The sequence below is a fragment of the Sturnus vulgaris genome, chromosome 21, assembly GCF_052056855.1.
Source record: "Sturnus vulgaris isolate bStuVul1 chromosome 21, bStuVul1.hap1, whole genome shotgun sequence".
In the NCBI taxonomy this organism is placed as follows: domain Eukaryota; kingdom Metazoa; phylum Chordata; class Aves; order Passeriformes; family Sturnidae; genus Sturnus; species Sturnus vulgaris.
Window position 1 is genome coordinate 6,659,887 of NC_142263.1, and position 16,868 is coordinate 6,676,754.

The 16,868-nt window shown below is 41.7% G+C and overlaps 1 protein-coding gene across 1 annotated transcript; it reads left to right on the forward strand.

Annotated features, from left to right (window-relative positions):
* The first annotated feature begins 5,567 nt into the window (after positions 1-5,567).
* On the forward strand, positions 5,568-16,507 carry MYL10 (myosin light chain 10). The gene is made up of 5 exons (XM_014887997.2): positions 5,568-5,643; positions 7,028-7,132; positions 10,564-10,642; positions 15,544-15,592; positions 16,336-16,507. The coding sequence occupies exons 1-5, from the start codon at positions 5,580-5,582 to the stop codon at positions 16,432-16,434; spliced, it is 396 nt and encodes a 131-aa protein (XP_014743483.2). The 5' UTR covers positions 5,568-5,579; the 3' UTR covers positions 16,435-16,507.
* The last annotated feature ends 361 nt before the right edge of the window (positions 16,508-16,868 follow it).

Sequence of the window (16,868 nt, forward strand, 5' to 3'; positions counted from 1 at the left end):
TGAGCTGCAGTTCTCTGTAATTACGAATTTCCTGGCTTTTTAGGGCAGGTAAGCTGCATTCCAGTACTGGGAATGGTAATCCAAGATGCTGTGTTGGATGCTCCAAGATTTAGTTTGAACCTGGTGATGGAAACCAGCTCCAGCTGGCAGCTGTTCATGGGCCCCTGTGAAATGTATTGGTGGTCTCAGCCCCCTCCTATTTATGAGCAGGTCATAAATAGGAGCCATATCCAGACTTCAGCAGAAAAACTAAAAATTGATTGAGCATCATGGGCACTGATCTCCTCTGTCAACCCTGGAGTCAACAAACCAGAGAGTAACAGTAAATAAATATATTAGGATGAGTTTTTCTAGTACTTCTTCTAGGCTGGAAGTAAATTATTTTTAAGATCCCTCCAAACCCAAAACATTCTATGATTCTATGACATTACCATAATTGTCACCTGTATAATCTTCTTTGCCTTGGAAAGAATTTCACTAATGTACAGAACTGTTTGGGTGGCTTTAGACTTGCTGGTCTGTTTCTAATAGATAATTGAGCTGCAGCTTTCACATTTATCTGATCCTCCCTTACAACTATAGCCCTTGTTTGAAGCCTTACAGCCCAGAGAACCCAATAAACTGAGGAATAATGGAGGAATTGCCAGTGTTTGGCATTTGAAAGAGCTGGACCTCACTGGTCCGTGGTTGTGGTGATAGCTGAAAAAATGCAGATGTTTTGCTGGCACGGGGCATATTTATCAGGCTGAGCATGGATGCTGTGTTTGGCCACAGCAGGACAGACCATGAGGAGGCAAAGCCTGCTTTGTGTCCAGAAGGAGCAGCTCCAGGAGCCCAGCAGAGCCAGCCCCACTGCCCCATCCGAGCCCCCAGCCCTGCAGTCAGAGCCCCCACAGCTGGCAGTGCTCTCCCCTGGGGAACATCTGCTTCCCCTTCACCTCAGGGAACAAATACATGTAAATATGTAGGATTGTTCTGAATATTTCCATTCGATCTGGAAGTGTTGAAAGGCTCCTCCAGGCACCTCACGTTATGTGGAAGATTGCCCATTACTGCTCAAAATAACACTTATTTCATGTGTAGGAGGAGGAGGGAATCTGTTTATTCCAAAATCAATATTTCTACATTCATTAAACATTCCACTTATTAACTTCTTTTTTCCATGCCTGTGGTGGCATTCTATCCTTGTTTTTATCCTCACTACAAGTATATTTTTCACTTAATTTCCATTCCTATTTCCAGATTTTAGTTCTTTGAATTAGCTGATAGGAGCTTGACAGGTCTGGAGTGTGGGTATGTGGGAGAGTGTCTAACATTGCCCTAATTTCCCCCCTTCCATATCCTGGGATCTAAACCAGGGTGGCTGAGTGCAGAAATCTGCCTGGCAAATTAAATTGATCAGACAATGTATGCTTCAAACAGAGCCAAGTGGGAATATTTCCTTGAGCTGCTCTGCTCCTCAGGATATTTGAAATCAGTATTGAATTTGAACTTTCACAGGCTTTTTTATTTTGATGAAAGAAGACAGTAGAAGTTGCCTTCTGTTTCATGCAGAATAGCCCAAACTAAGTAAGACTAATTTTCTGTGACACGAGAACCAGGTGGGACTATGATAATGAAGTTTAAAAGTAAAAATGATAAAAAAAAGAGTAATCTGTCTGGAAGGGAACTCAAAAGGCAATGCAGCTCATTATCCTGCCCCAAGTAAGGATAACACTGTGGTTGAAACACTTCTGTAATCCTCTGGAATCACAGATTTTATTCTTTACTGCAGAACAAGAACTATATTGTCTTAGGCAAGCTGGTTGGGCCCTTATTCAAAGATATTTAATGAAGCCTGGTTCTGACTGATTTTTAGTGAGCTTTAGATTCTCAGATATCATTGTAGCTCTTTCCCCAATCTTGCTCTGTCTCAGCCTCCAGACTCGAGAATGGTGATAAAAGCAGTCCTGCCCTTTCATTAAGATGACTCATTTGAATATTAAAATAACGTGGTCTGGTGAGGTGCACTGCAGTGCCTTAGGCTGGAGCAGGAATAGAGACCCCAAGAGTAGAAGGTGCTCCTGCATGGGGAGGATTAATCTGTTCTGGCAGTGCTGGTCCAGACCCAGCAGATTTCTAAGCATTTCTGTGTGAGAAGGAAATGATATAACTTCCCTTTATAGTTCCTGAGCTGAGTCTTCATGCAGGGCCCTGTTTGGAGTCTGGCTGCCAGTCCCAGCATGGGAACTGGGAAGAAGGAGCCCTTGAATTCTGGAATTTCTTGAGAACAGCAGGCTGGGAATTCTAGCAGATATCTCCACATGACACCACTCCTCACCAAGGGGTATCACCCCTGAGCTCTGCAGAGCCAGTGTGGAAGGGGAGTGGTCCCTGTGTGGTCTGGGATGCTGTGAGGTGGAGGTGACCCTCGGGGGAACCAGCAGGGCACCAGGCAGGAGGATGAGTAACATTTTGGGTCCCTCAGCTTTTTGAAGGCAGCACAGTGACAAATTGTCCTGGTTTAGCTGAGCTGTCAGGTCTCAGGACATAGCAGGGAGTGGCAAAAAGCCTCAATCTGTTAATAAGGCAGCAATTTTTATCCCTTGTATAAATATATATATATATGTATATTCAATCCTATATATATATATCTAAATCTATCTGTCTATAAGATTGTATTTTAAAACCTTGCAATAACAAAGCACAATCCTCTTGTATTACTTGACTGTGTAGTTTTTACCTTCTGTTGAAGATGTAATTTGTTTTACATGAGTGCTTAACAGACAAAGGAATATGTATTTGATCTTATTTGTATTGCAGGCTCCCAAAAAGGCAAAGAAGAAGATAGAAGGCGGTTCCAATGTTTTCTCTATGTTTGAACAAACCCAGATCCAGGAGTTCAAAGAGGTTGGTCACTGCTCTGCTGTTCTCTATAGTCTCCTGCTATTGCTAATGAATAACATAGGTTTTGTTTGTAATCCTTATTCAATTCTCCATCTGCTTTAATAGAACACACAGTTGTTTTGTGAATCATCCCTGTGGTTTTGGCTGGTAGATCATTTTCCTTGTGTGTTTGTTTGTTCTTTCTTTCATTCTTTCTTTCCTTACTTCCCTCACTCACTCCCCTGTTTCAAGCTCTAGACTTTTTTGAAAAGCACCCAAGCCCCCACCCCAAAATAAAGGAAAAGCATCATCTCATCCACTTCAGTCCTGATTCAGGGAAACACTTGAGCACATGTTTAAAGTTAAGTGGTATTTTAAATAAGAATAGTCTTACGTGCTCAAGCATTGCCCTGAATACAGATGCCAGGCTGAACCAGGGTTTTCATTCGTGCTCTGTTCCACAACAGCAACAGAAAATATTTGTCTGTGCCCTTCTAATGCTGCCCACAAACTAGAAATGAAAATGCCAAGAAGCCCTCAGCCAGCTTTCTCCACAAATGCCAATAAAACCAGACAACATGTGGAGATGAACAAAGCATCTTTCAGCTCCCAAGGGATTTGGTGTTCCAGGCACTGTAGGTTCTTTGACCAGTTACCTGTGAAGAGGTAAAACTGGTGGGGTGGCCTAAAAGCTGGAGCATATAAAAGACAGATAATCTGTTTGATGAGTTTTTGTTCTTTTTCTGTGTGGACAATCTCGAGTGCCCATGAGACCGTCACATTCTGCACTGGTTTGTAATTTTAAATTCCTGATGGTTTTCCCCATTTTTTCTAACTCATATCTCCAAAGCAATTTCCAGTGTGATAAATGTCTGCTGTTTCATTTTGTGCTTTCACGTGGCTTTTAAGTTTACTTTCCTTGAGGACTCCCACCAGGAAAGCTCAGTGATGGACGAGACTAAACCCCAAGGCAAGGCCTGGGAATATGACCCAGCTAAATTAATTGGAACCACTAATCATTTCCCCACAGTCAATGGGAACATATTTAACTCTCTTCTCCCAGTTCTTCTCCATATCCTAGGAACCTCTATTTTATTTTCTCCAAGAATTACTGTTTGAAGATGGACCCACAAAAGGACTGGACAGAATGCCATTATTTGATCTTCTCTAAATATGATAATTCCAGGAGCATTTCTAGGGGGATGGTGGCAGAATAATGGCAAAAGCATGAGGCAGTGGAGTGAAACCCAAAACCATGTTGTGTCTAAGAACTGTATATTTGGGACACATATTTCTGCAAAGCTGGTTTGGATTAGAACATTTTTATCTAGAGATTTCGACCAGCTCATCAGCAAATGTTTCAGCATTGCTGTTATGTTATTTAAAATTCATCCATTACAGTGCCTGATGCTCTTCCTGCCTCCTGTGAGCTGCCTGGGTTCAGCTTTGCTCTTCATATTTTTTTTCTCTTTTGCTTCCAAATCGTGGGGAATCACCCTTTAAAAGCAAAGGCAAAACATCTCTAAAGAGTTGGGCTTAATTTTTTGTAAGGGGGTGGTTTGGAAGGTAAACATAAGATTATGAACATAATGCTGAAAGAAGCCTCGTGGGCAAACTGGGCTGTGAGCAGTGGGGCTTTGCAAAAAACTGGAGGAGAAAATACCTGAAGATATGTGCAGATAACTTGTTCATGGGAAGAAGTGCACCCTGTAGGGCAGCAGACTTTAAAACTCTGCAAGTTACTGCAATCTCAGGGGAGCACTGTCTGAAGAAATAAGAATTCCTGGCCATTGCAAAGATACTCTCCCATATTGATGTGCCTGTCAGACAGATAACCAGCTTCAGAGTCATGCCAGGATCAACTAATATTCCCCATAGCATGACCAGGGAATTTCAGGTCATTAAAATCTTTCCAAATCAATGAAACATTATAAGTGTGATGGCAGCCAAGAGATGGACACACAAAAGGGTAAACAGATAGATGAGCAGTTAGCTGGCTTGGTAAACAATGGTTAGAGCACACAAAGTCTGTGTTGGCTGAAAATAAAAAAAACCCCACAACTGTTTTTTTCTATCAAAAGTGAAATTTTGCCTGACAAGAGTATTTAAGGTCAGCACATCAGTGTCAGACAGAGCACACAGCACAGTCTCAAAGATGCAGTGTATTGGAAAGGGGAAAAAACTTTGAATAAATAATCTTATGGAACTTACATTTCTCTGTACTTTTGAAAGTTCAGCTATCTATGTGTGATGGATCATTCTAAGGCCCAGGAGGAATCGACTTCAGGTTGATAGCAGAGAGATATCCACAGAAATGAAATGTTTCACAGAAACATTTCAGCCTCATTCAGAGAATGGGGTATGGGGGAGGTATAAACACAGAACAACCTCTGGCTAAATCCACCCTGACTAAAGCCTCCCTAATTCAAACTTTTATGGGTTAAGGGCTGAATGGCTGGAGCTGCCAACATTGGCTTCAGCCCAATGCACGCTGCACTGAGCATTAATTTAGTAAGAAGTAGTTTGGGTGGGTTTAATTAAGCCCCTTGCCAAGATACAGTAATGTGTTGAAAGTGAGGAAAGTGCAATGATGTGGAGGAATCAAAGGAAGTGAAATATTCCTTTTTACAGCATGAATATCATCCTCCCATGGACTGATGTGCAGTGGAAATGACAATACCTGTTCCTTCTCCTTCCCACAGGCTTTTACCATCATGGATCAGAACAGGGACGGCTTTATTGACAAAGCAGACTTGAGAGACACATTTGCTGCACTAGGTAAACGAATAATTCAATACTTAACAGATATGCTGTCTCAATTTCAAGCACAGAAGAAAGGTTGGTATTAGAATGACAGTGGGGGAAGAAATGAGATACACAGAGGGCAAAAGGAAACCTGTTGAGTTTGACCTTTCTCCCTGTGGTAGTTGGGATCTCAGTGTGGAGCTCCAGCTGGAGTCTCCTGAGCAGGGAGTGGAATGAAGGTCTGCTCCCTCCCCTGCAGCTATTTCAGAAGAAGCCCACCCAAGCAGGGGTCCATGCCAGGCATTTCTGATTTGTCTCTGAATCCAGGCTTCCCAGGCTGCCCCTTTTTCATCTGGGAGCCATGGAATATCCACTGATTAGCACTGCAGTCATGGACTAGCTGCCCCTCTGCCCACACAAACCTAGGAGGGCTTCATGTGAGGTTCTGTGCTGCTGGGAGCTTGTGTGGGGTGAAATGTGCATGTCATGAGATTAGGTATTGTCCATTCCATGGCTATCACAGTCTTGATAATATCAAGCAGATTAGAGCAAATCTTCCCAAGGAAAGAAAAAATTCGAGCGCTCCTGATCCCAAACCTGGAGTTGTATCCTTGTTGCAGCATTTGAGGCTTGAACAGTGATGTCGGCATTTGGGCTTTTGCCATCTGGAGCTTATTAAAAAGAGCTTGATAAGAATCTTTAGTACTCCCCGGGGTGGAATCAGACGCCAGCAGAGTCAGTGCAAGGAGCAGAAGCTCCTGAACTCTTTATTGTGACAATGAGGTTTGCAAACTTTGGCCTGTAGCTACTGTTACCCTGAAATATTTATTTCTTAAGGCCAAGTTCTGTTATCTTTGCTGTTCAGTGAAGCCTTTCAATACCTATGAAGTACATTCACAGCAAATTACCACTCAATTTGAGGAGGGTTGCCAGGGTCTAAATTCTCATCATTAGGGCTGTACAAGGATGGGGAAGGGAAACCACCACTCAGCTCATCCACCTGCCCTCTGCTCAGAGAGGAGTCTCAATATACAGGAGGGCAAAGACTCAGACCTTGGATATTCACCTCAGTCACTTTGATCTCTGCTATATTAATATCAGTGGGGCCCATATTTCACCTGAGGTAAAAAAAAAAAAAAAGCCCCAACCCAAAAAGCAGTTTATTTGGAAGTGCCCCTTCTCTCATCCACTGCTGGCCATGCTTGTGTTATTTATCCTTCTTGCTCCTTCAGTCACCCTTTGATCTCAGAGCCAGCTCTGCCAATTTCTTTTTCACTGGGGTATTGGGGAGTTGTGTTCTACCATGTTATTAGCAAAGTTGCACAGAGCTCTGAGCTCCCCGGTGGGAGGAGATGAATGGGAATCATTTTTTGAAACACAATTTGTGATTTATTATGAAAAATGATCTCTGCTGCAGGTCGTCTGAATGTCAAGAATGAAGAGCTTGAAGACATGGTGAAGGAGGCGCCAGGTCCTATTAACTTCACTGTCTTCCTTACTATGTTTGGGGAAAAGCTGAAAGGTAAGTCCCTCTGGGGGATTGGAGAGGTATCTGTCAAAGATCCTCGGCACTGAAATATCTCAGACCTTGCAAATTACAATAATGTCTCCACAGAGCAATGCTTAGAGGCAAGGAGGGATCTCCAGTTTTGCAGACAGAGGGGAGGAATGAAAGGCTAAGGGACGTTGCAGAGGACAATTCCAAGGTGGGATTTAGCTTACACAAGCTAACATGAAAGGGGTGACTTGGGGTCCAGAAAGTGATGAAACCTCAGCAGCCTGGAGCACAGTGCAGGGGAGTTATTCACCATCAGAAGGCTCGTGGGCTGAACTCATGCTCATGCTCTAGTCACAGCACTCCCAGTGTTATGTTAGTTAACACTAACCAGTGTTAGCTGGTTTCAAGTATTTCTGAAAAACCCATCCTTTTTGCACTCCTTTGTCACATTAAGCAAACATGGGCTTCCCTCATTTTCTGTATTCCTTGTAACTCAGTGGCCCAGCCTCAGTGTCACTTGAGGTCAATAGTGATTTTGCCATTAGGTGAAGATTTCACTGAATAACCCTTAATGGAGTGGATAAATTGAAATAATTACATTTCAGTGGATTTACAATGATAAGGGAGAGGTATTTTACCCATTGCCACAGAATATATAAGGAACACTGTGGGAAGTTCAGGAAATGTGGGTATAAATTTGCTGTGTGAGCTGGTAATTTAGTCATGTCTTCTCTAGTTAATGGCTGGAAACTGCAGAAGAGGGGGTGTGAGGCCACGATTGAACTCCAGTCATCTTCCTACAGGCATAAGAGAGAGGTGAAAGCCTTCAAAGCAGGGCTGGCCCTAGCCAAGCACATTCCAGAAGTTTGTTAAAATAACTAATGAATAGAAAAATGGAAAAATCTGATCCTATCTTCTTAAAAACATTTATTGTTTTGTTGCTGGACTCTGGCTTTATATTGCTGAACACAATTCCAGTGACGGGTTTTCTATGCTTGGAATAGAAAACAGAGGGGTCTGAAAGAAAGAATTCATGTAGCTGGTTCTGGAAGAAAGACACTCTTGCTAAAGAGGGCAGGAAGTCTGGGAAGTATGAGATGTTGTGGAGAAGGCTGACTGAGGAGGGGATTTTATTCCCCAGACATCAACCTGTCCGTGGTACCTGCCCCAGAACATTCCAGGTGCCTTTTGGCAGAGTAGGGAGTGCCCTCCTCCATATTCTTCCTCCTGGGAAATGTGAATGTTTGTTGTGGGGTGCCCTGCTGCCCATTCCATTTGTGGGCATGGAAATGAGCTCTTCTTCCTCCTCTCCCCTCTTCCCCCTCACCCTGTACAGTTGCTGGAGCTGGCAAAGCCTCTGGCCATGCCAATCCTGTGGCCTGAAAAGCAGAGCCAGCACAGGAAGGTGAATGGCAAAGCAGAGCCCTCTTGTCTGCAGGTTTCCTGTTGGCTACTAGCAAAGGAGGAGGGTTTTTTTAATTTCCATTTGGTGAAGGGAAAATCACAGCTGTGCTTGTCATGCCCTTCTGGTTGGGTTTGTCATGCAAAGGAAGCACAGCCAAAAGACTGCACATTCCCAATCAAAACTAATTGGGATGAAGAGCCTTTGTAGTGCAATTAGAAAGGGAGAAAGGGCTAGAGGAAGTGGATATGGCAATTTTGCAACACTCTTTATTAGCTAAGTACCACTCAGAGAATTTGGTGAAAGGTGCTTTCTAAGTAAAATTTGTTGTGCTATAATTGATTTCTGTCATAAAGGGGAAGCCGGGATTTTCAGGATGAGCTCTAGCTTTGTATGTTGAGATTATGATGCCAGATGAACAGCTAACAAAACTCGGTTTATGTTAATGCCAACCACATGGAGCTGCTTCTACAGGGAGTCAGAATAATACAATTTGTACAGAAAACAGAGATGCCGCACATCAAAGAAACCACTTTATTTACCAGCTAATCAATAAAGAATGCCTGCTGCATTGCGTCTCTTCAAAGCCAAAGTCCAAGGATATGACAGAGTAGAAAATGTAAAACACAGTAAGGAAAAAAAATCCCCCCCACAGCGGTGACTACTTAAAATGCAGCCCTCTCCTTGGAGCTGGGGAATGTTTCTCTTCATGGGACAATCAAAACACTCATTAAACACCAATGCTCTTTGTATTGATCACAGATTCATTGCAGTTTGAATACATCGCCTACAGCTTGGCAAAAATAATATACATGGCCATTGTGTGCAAGGAGGAGACCGTGCAGCCTGAGGTTTGTTCACATTATATCCTCTAGGATCCTGCTAATCCTTGTGAAATCTTGCAAACAAAGCAAACTGTGAAGGCATCAGGAGAGTCTGTAGAGCAGGAGCCTTGGCTCGGTTCTGTTCTGGTTCTACCTCTGCCAAACTTTGAAACAAACTTTGATTCTGCAACCCTTTGTGTTGTATCCTTTTTTAATCACTCTTTCAGCATACCAAATAGCTTCATTTTGTCCATGGAACCAGTTCATCTGCTTGTAAATTTGGTTTCCTACAGTTACAAAGATTCGTATCATGTATACTACGGTAATTTTTCGAAATATTGGGGAATAGTCAGAAACAGAGTACACAGTGTATCCTTTGGTGTGGGTTGAAAATGAGTGTACTCAGAATCTGCAGTATTACAGAATAGTCAGAAGCCCCAGCCAAGATTAAGGCACTGTGAAAATGAGTCCCTGACACAAATGTTTTCCAGTCAAAAGAGATGGGATAGATAGTGGAAGGAAGAAAAAGAAGGTCATTACAATCATTTTACTGCTGGAAAATGAGGGACAGGAATATTAAAGTCATACCAGAAATCTGTGGCCCAGCTAAGAGCAGAAGCCAAATCTTGTAGCCACAGTCTAGCTCTCTAAACCATCCTGTTTCTGTAAGTAACACTTAATGAAGAGACACTTAAGGGGAAGGGCACAATGGGATTTAAGTGCAGATCACCATCTCACATTGATCATCCTGTTTCCACTGCATTCCATTGGCATTTGGATTTTATGATGAACTCCATTTCCTTTAGTGAGGGAAATAACCTCTTCTCTATATGGCCAAGAACAAGGAACATCAAAAAGTGTTTTTACAAGGAATGTACAGTGCAAGATTAAAGGGAGCCAGTGAGGGAAACAGTTTGTTGTATTTTCATTTCTGAAAGCCACTAATCCTCTGGGTACTGATATTGGAGACCAGTTCCTGGAAGTTTTCTCTCCTGCAGACATAGAATAGATATGAGTTATTATTTTTAAGCTTCTGAGCATTGAACTATTCACCTCTATTGTTTATCTGACATGACAAATGCTCCCGACTTAGGGAACCTTTGTCTCCAAACCCACAACTGCAGAATTCTCCATTTTGCACTGTTTTCAAGTGAATGTAATTACTTAGCAAGTATTCTCCAGCCAGAGAAATACATCCAGGCTTCTAAATTATATTTCATTAATTTTAGGCACGGACCCAGAAGAAACAATTCTGAATGCTTTTAAGATTTTCGACCCAGAAGGAAAAGGCCGCATAAAGGCAGACTAGTAAGTTTATTTCAAATCCTTTAGAAGAATAACAACAATAATAGTAATTGCACAGTTTTAAAGAACTGCTTAAAAGCTGTATTTTTCACAGTATTTTAAGAGGCAGAGAAACATTTAGCTTTGTAAGCCAGAGTTAAAAGTCTGGACTGTTGTATGAATGTATTTGTATACCAAAAAGAGATGTTATTGTCTTCAGACATTGCAAGAGCCAACGGAAATACAATCACATGTAGGCCATTAGATAGCCTCTTTTTGAAGGTCTGGATATAAATCGACACATGACTCTTTGGAAATGAACTCCATATGTAAAATTAAAATGAATGTCTGGTGCCTAACTCTCTGTGCTTGACTAAATGGGAAAGCTACGCCCCTCTTTAAAAAAGTGATCAATTTAATTAACTCTGAGACGTGGTTTTAGTGCAGGACGTTTTCTTTTTTATGTGTTTATCATTTGAGCCTTCTGCTTCTAGAAATAATTTGCTGTAAAATTCCACTAGATACAGTGAGAGCCAAACCAAATAATACTATTAATAATCTGGCAATTATTGTCAATATGGCTATTTTTAAATAAGGAGGCAGAACCTAATTTGTATTCATATCCTGTTGCACCAACAAAGCAATGTAAAAGGAATTTAAGAGGTATTTGCACAAATGCAAACCCTCCTTGCACTGCCAGATTGGTGCCAGCAGGATTTTCAGGTGAGTGAGAGCAATTATATCAAATCAGGCCAAGGGATGAGGAGGTTGGACCTATTGCTCCAGAGAAGTGTTTTATGTACCTAGATTTATGCATATGTTTAAATTTGTTCATATGCTGAAATTTCATGGTGAATTTGGGGTCTGTACTTCTACTGCAGCAGCCATTTCAGGTAGATTTTATAAAGCATGATATGTATAGGAAATCTATCAGGGAACCATGAGTTACAAAATTGTATTTGCATCAATTATTTCTGCTTATGTTGTGATAGCCTCTGACCAGAACCCTGTGGAGATTTCCATCACACTATCTGCAATTATTGATGAAATTTAGTTGAAAATGTAAAATTCATGTACAATATGTCTTTCCTTTACCAAGGTGGTTTTCTATGGCAGTACCCCAGTGGGTCTGAGAACTTTTGCAATATGCAAAATAAGAGAGACAGTCCTTTGAGTAAGAACTTCCAAATTAATTAAAACCCAAGTGGATGTAGCAATCCATCAGAAGGAACAGAGGGTTAAGAGTTGTCCTGATGGTTTTGGGGTTAACATCACCCAAACAGCTTGGGAAGAACAGTCAGGGGATCGTATCAGAAGTGACTCAAACAACAAAATAAATGGAGCCTGCTGCCAACTAGGGCAGATCACACAGTAGTGAAATCACAGCCATGAAATACGAACTTCTGATACTCCAGAACCCATGAAATGTTACATTTCCCACCACTATCTGTAACTATATCCTGCATACAAAATCTGCAGCTTGCCACCCTGTGTCCAGCTCTACATTCCTGACATGCTGGAAGCCAGTTGGAGTTTGGGGCAAATTAGGAATGCAGTATCACACTCCAAAATGAAGATGAGAGAGAAATATTTTATTTTTCCTTGATGGAAAAGGTCAACCTTGTCCCCACCCCCACTGCACTGCTAACATTAGACAATTGTTTTAGTTCATCACCACAACAGAGCATAATGTTTACTTATTAGACCCGAGGGTAATGTTGATCATTACAGAACAAACCATTAAATCAATTCCGTGGATGTCTTTGAGGTTTAACTTCTATTCATATGCTTCCAAAATGTAGACATTTGAAGTTTTTAAATAATTTTTCTGTTGGCTCATGCAGCCATTTCAATGCGACAGTTAATGCTAATAAATAATATTTCTCCGTATTAAAAAAATCCTGGAATGTTTCTCTCCAAAACCAGCCATGCTGACCTTTTAATCAGAACTTCTTTTTTATGTTCATGGAGTTAACATCCTTCTGGGGATTTTTATGTCTCTTCCCTCTGCGTGTTTTCACCTCTAGTCTGGAAATGACTCACTTAGTCCATGTGATGGTAGCTGGGATGGAGCCTTCTAACCTTTCCAGAAGCTCCAGGAGTCTATAACTTACTTCCAAATGCAATGACAGACTTTGTTTGTCTGCATCATTATACCACCCATAAAACCCTTCCCACAGCATGATGTCAAGAAGAGAAAAGGCTGTCGGTGCCACTCTCAGCTGTGAACTGGGGCAGTGTTTGCAGAGCTTGGCTGGGCCAGTCCCAAATGCCACTCAAATGTGGGGCAGGCTGAGTCAGGCCAACACCAACTGTGCCTGATGCTGAGACCAATGAAACTTCTCAGATTTGGGCCCGATGAAAATGGACCCGGGGGATGGAGGGGGTCCCAGGCATGCTGGACTTTGGAGGGGTTTGCTGAGCTAGAGATGATTCTCTCCATGGCTGTAGAGCTCTGCTCCTTCCCACTCACCTCCTTTCTTCCACTGTACAAAGGGCAAAACCAGAGGAAAACCAAAAATGTCCCAGAGATTTCACAGATAATTTTTTAAAAGGCTTTTAAAATATCAGAGTGCAACAGGGTATTTGTAACTGTAAAAGGAATTGATGTGAGCCAGGACAGGGGATAACATTTAGACTCCTAAGTCAAGGCAGATGGATTTTTAAAATTTTATTTATTTCCCAGAAGACTTGGGGTTTAGTTTGGTTTTTGGGGTATATTTTGAAAAGAAAATAAGCTTTCTAAAGAAAACAAGATACAAAAAGGAAAAAAAAAGTGCATAATTTCTGGCTTTGGAAATTGTGAGTGTTTGTTTCCCTATAAAATAAATAATGGAAAATGTGCATAGATCCTTTAGTCAGTCCTTCTTCCTTATGAGTGTGCCAGAGCCTACTGGGCTGTGCATCAGAAGATTATAATTAGATATTTGATCTTTTCTTTTCCCCTAAATACTTTAAGCATGTGAATAGAAGACACACAGTGCCCAGATCTCTTTTTAATTCAGGCTTGTTTGTGATGAAGTTTATTTGTGACTTCTGACAAAACTGCTGTAAGTGCTTCCTTCTATTCACCAAGCTCCTTCCTGGATCACACTTCCTATTTACATTTGCTCATACTGTTTGTCCAGGGCATATATATCCAATAATCAATTTCTGCTGAAGGGAATAATCACTCTGCCCTTGCACCCACTGATCGTTTGAGAATTCTCCTTTAAAAATGCAGTCCCCGTACCAAATGGCCAGAGGAACAGAACAGAAACAGAAACTTGAGACAAAGAGATGAAGAAACTCAGCTAACTACAGAGAATGGTGAAGTAACACAGGAAAAATACATCCAGTAGCTTAAGCTCTGTCTGTGACTTCAGAGTATTTCCCAAAGCTTGCACAGGTATTTTCACACTTGTCCTTATTCATTGCCCAGAAACCTCTGTTCTCAATTTTCCCCTCTCTGGGCTGCCAAATGTGCACTTGATACCAACAAGAGCTGCCGAAGTGTATGTGCCCCTGCTACATACTGGGATGTGTGGCCTTTTCCTGGAAAAAAAAAAAATCACATTTCTCAGAGCTGAGAGTGCCATTGCAGCTTTTCCACCCAAAATGCACTTCTGTCTGGGGGATTTTCTCATGTGCACTGTATGGGAGCAGAAAGGGAGGATTTACTATTTTGCCTGAACATCTTTGCTCCCCTGGAAGTGTTCCTGTTCAGGTATGATTTATATTAGAAATAGTTTTAAATATTCCCTTTAGGAAGCAGAAAGAGTTCTTCCAGAAGAGCTGGTGCTCTCGCTCCCCTACAACAAATTCTTCAAAAAAGCAGCCTTTTTTCAAATCTACAAACCAAACCAGATTTCTATATTTGCCTCAGCTTTTGTTTTTGTACAACAGACTGCTCACCTGTTATCACAGCTTTACAGTTTGTTTTACTGCTCCAGAACTGTGTCTGATAATGTATAAATACATTTGGTAGTGACAAAAGGAGACAACTCTGCCTCTTCAGCGTGAATGAAAACTGTGAGATTAATATAGGAATTCTTCTACAGGAAGGGGAAATTATTGATGTTATTGAAGGGATGTTTATGTGAGTGTAAGTGAGTTTATGCTGGTAGATGGCCCAGCACGTGGTGCATGTACTGCCTTCAGCACATGAGTAACTGGAGGAGGTATAAAGACATTTTATCTACAGGGGTTAGACTAAAACAGAAATAATTCTTCCTGGCTTTTCTATTCACCTCTAAACTTAGGTTTAAAAAAAAAATTACATGCTCAACTGCCTTCCCACAATGTGTTTAAAACAGAGGGTAAATCAGCTGAGAGTCTGCCCCCAAACGATTCCCTTTGATGTAATTGCACGGGATGCAGATTGTGTGGGGGATAAGCTGTGTTGCAGTGCTGTGACTCCAGCTCAGTGAAATACAGCAGGGCTCCTGCAGCCCCACAGCCTCCCCTGGCCATGGCTGCATGCAAATAAACCATTCTGGGCTGATGGTTTGCAAGAACGGCTGGAGTTCTCTTTCAAGTCCTCTTTCCCATTTCATGCTCTGTTCCTTTCATCCTCAGATTTTACAGAAAATATTCTCTCTTTTGGTTTTGTTAAGTGATCCAAACTTTAAGCAGCAAGTGAGGAAACCTACCATTTTTGGTTAAGATAAGCATACAAAATTGCTGTATTTCAATTACAGTAATAACCTTAAACAATTTTAAACCTCTATAAAATGTCACAAAAGCGAAATAAGTTGGCAGAGCGAGGCATTGACACTGATGGGTGCCCACAGAAAATCTCTTACAATATCATGTAAGGATTAACAGCTCTAATTTATGCGGTCACACAGATTTTCTTTCACGCAACTTCAGGAGGGATCTTGCCATCTGAATTGTCATGTGCCATTATCAGCCTTTAATCAGGTTATTTTGTTTTATTTGAACAGCATCAAAGAAATGCTTATGACACAGGCAGATCGGTTCAGTCAAGAAGAGGTAAGGAACTTTATTCAAAACAGGAATCCAGCTCCAGCTCCTGTTCAGCACTAAGTCCTTGCCCCTCTTAAAATGCATGAATTTAGCTGAAATCCCGACTGAGAGGAGGTTGATGCCAGCTCTGGCAATTAGAAACAATTCAAAGCATCTCTTCTGAAGAGCTCCACGGCTAAATCAAAGTCAAATAGATTCTTTGGACTCCCATCCAAGTGCAAGTGTGACCTATCTCGTGCTGCTCTTCCCCATGGGCAGCTGGGCAATTGATTTACTGGAGCCCGAGTGGATTTGGGTGGGGACTGTGTTCTGGTTTCCATTTCTGTGAGTTAAATGTTTTGAGATCTGAGATGAGGTACTGACTTGGTGGTTTGTGTGAGACTGAGCATGGACTCTGCTGGTTGGGAGGAATTTAGGGGACTTTATTTTCAGAAGAGGAGATGGAGTGGAGTTGGTCTGTGGACAGAAAGACTGGACAGTCTGTTCCAGTCAGAACAGAGACTGGACTTTACACTTATCAACCAGGGCTTACCTGTGTTCCAGGGAGAGCTCTTTTCAACAGGGAACTTGTGGGATTCTGGCAGGACTTTATTAACCAGTCATGTTCCAACTCCAGTTTCAATTTTACCGAGCCCGAGGAAAACTTTTCCATGGTGGTTAAAGGACCAGGGCACCAGGGAGCTGAGTTGAAAATGAAAAGCTGTTCATGTTGCTGTCCCACAGGCTGTGACACTTATCTCTGTTGGCAGATCAACCAGATGTTTGCTGCTTTCCCTCCAGATGTCTCTGGGAACCTCGACTATAAGAACCTCTGCTATGTTATCACCCACGGTGAGGAGAAAGACTGAGAGCAAAGAGAGGAGCTTCTCCTGTGCTCATGCACCGAGTTATTTCATGATGCTCTCATGTACAACACAAAGGGCTGAGCATCCAGGATGTGAAGCCATGTGGTCATCAGAAGAGAACCAATAAAATAATTGAAAATAGATTAAATTTATTGAATGTTCCTGTTTTTATAAAAAATCAAAATACCCATTTTGTGAGGGGTTTTTTTTCCCATCTTTTTTTTTTCCCTGTCAGTGGTTTGAAGTGGAATTTTCTTGGTGAACTGGTGCTTTTGTGATTTATTGACAAACCTAATGTTCACCAGATGGTCCATTGGGCACTGCAGTCTTACTTAACCTCTTGTCTTTTATACATAAGCTCCATGTATTAATTGAGAATTCCTCTAACTTATTGCGCCAGGAAGAGCGTCTGGCAAATAGAATTATGTTCCATTCCA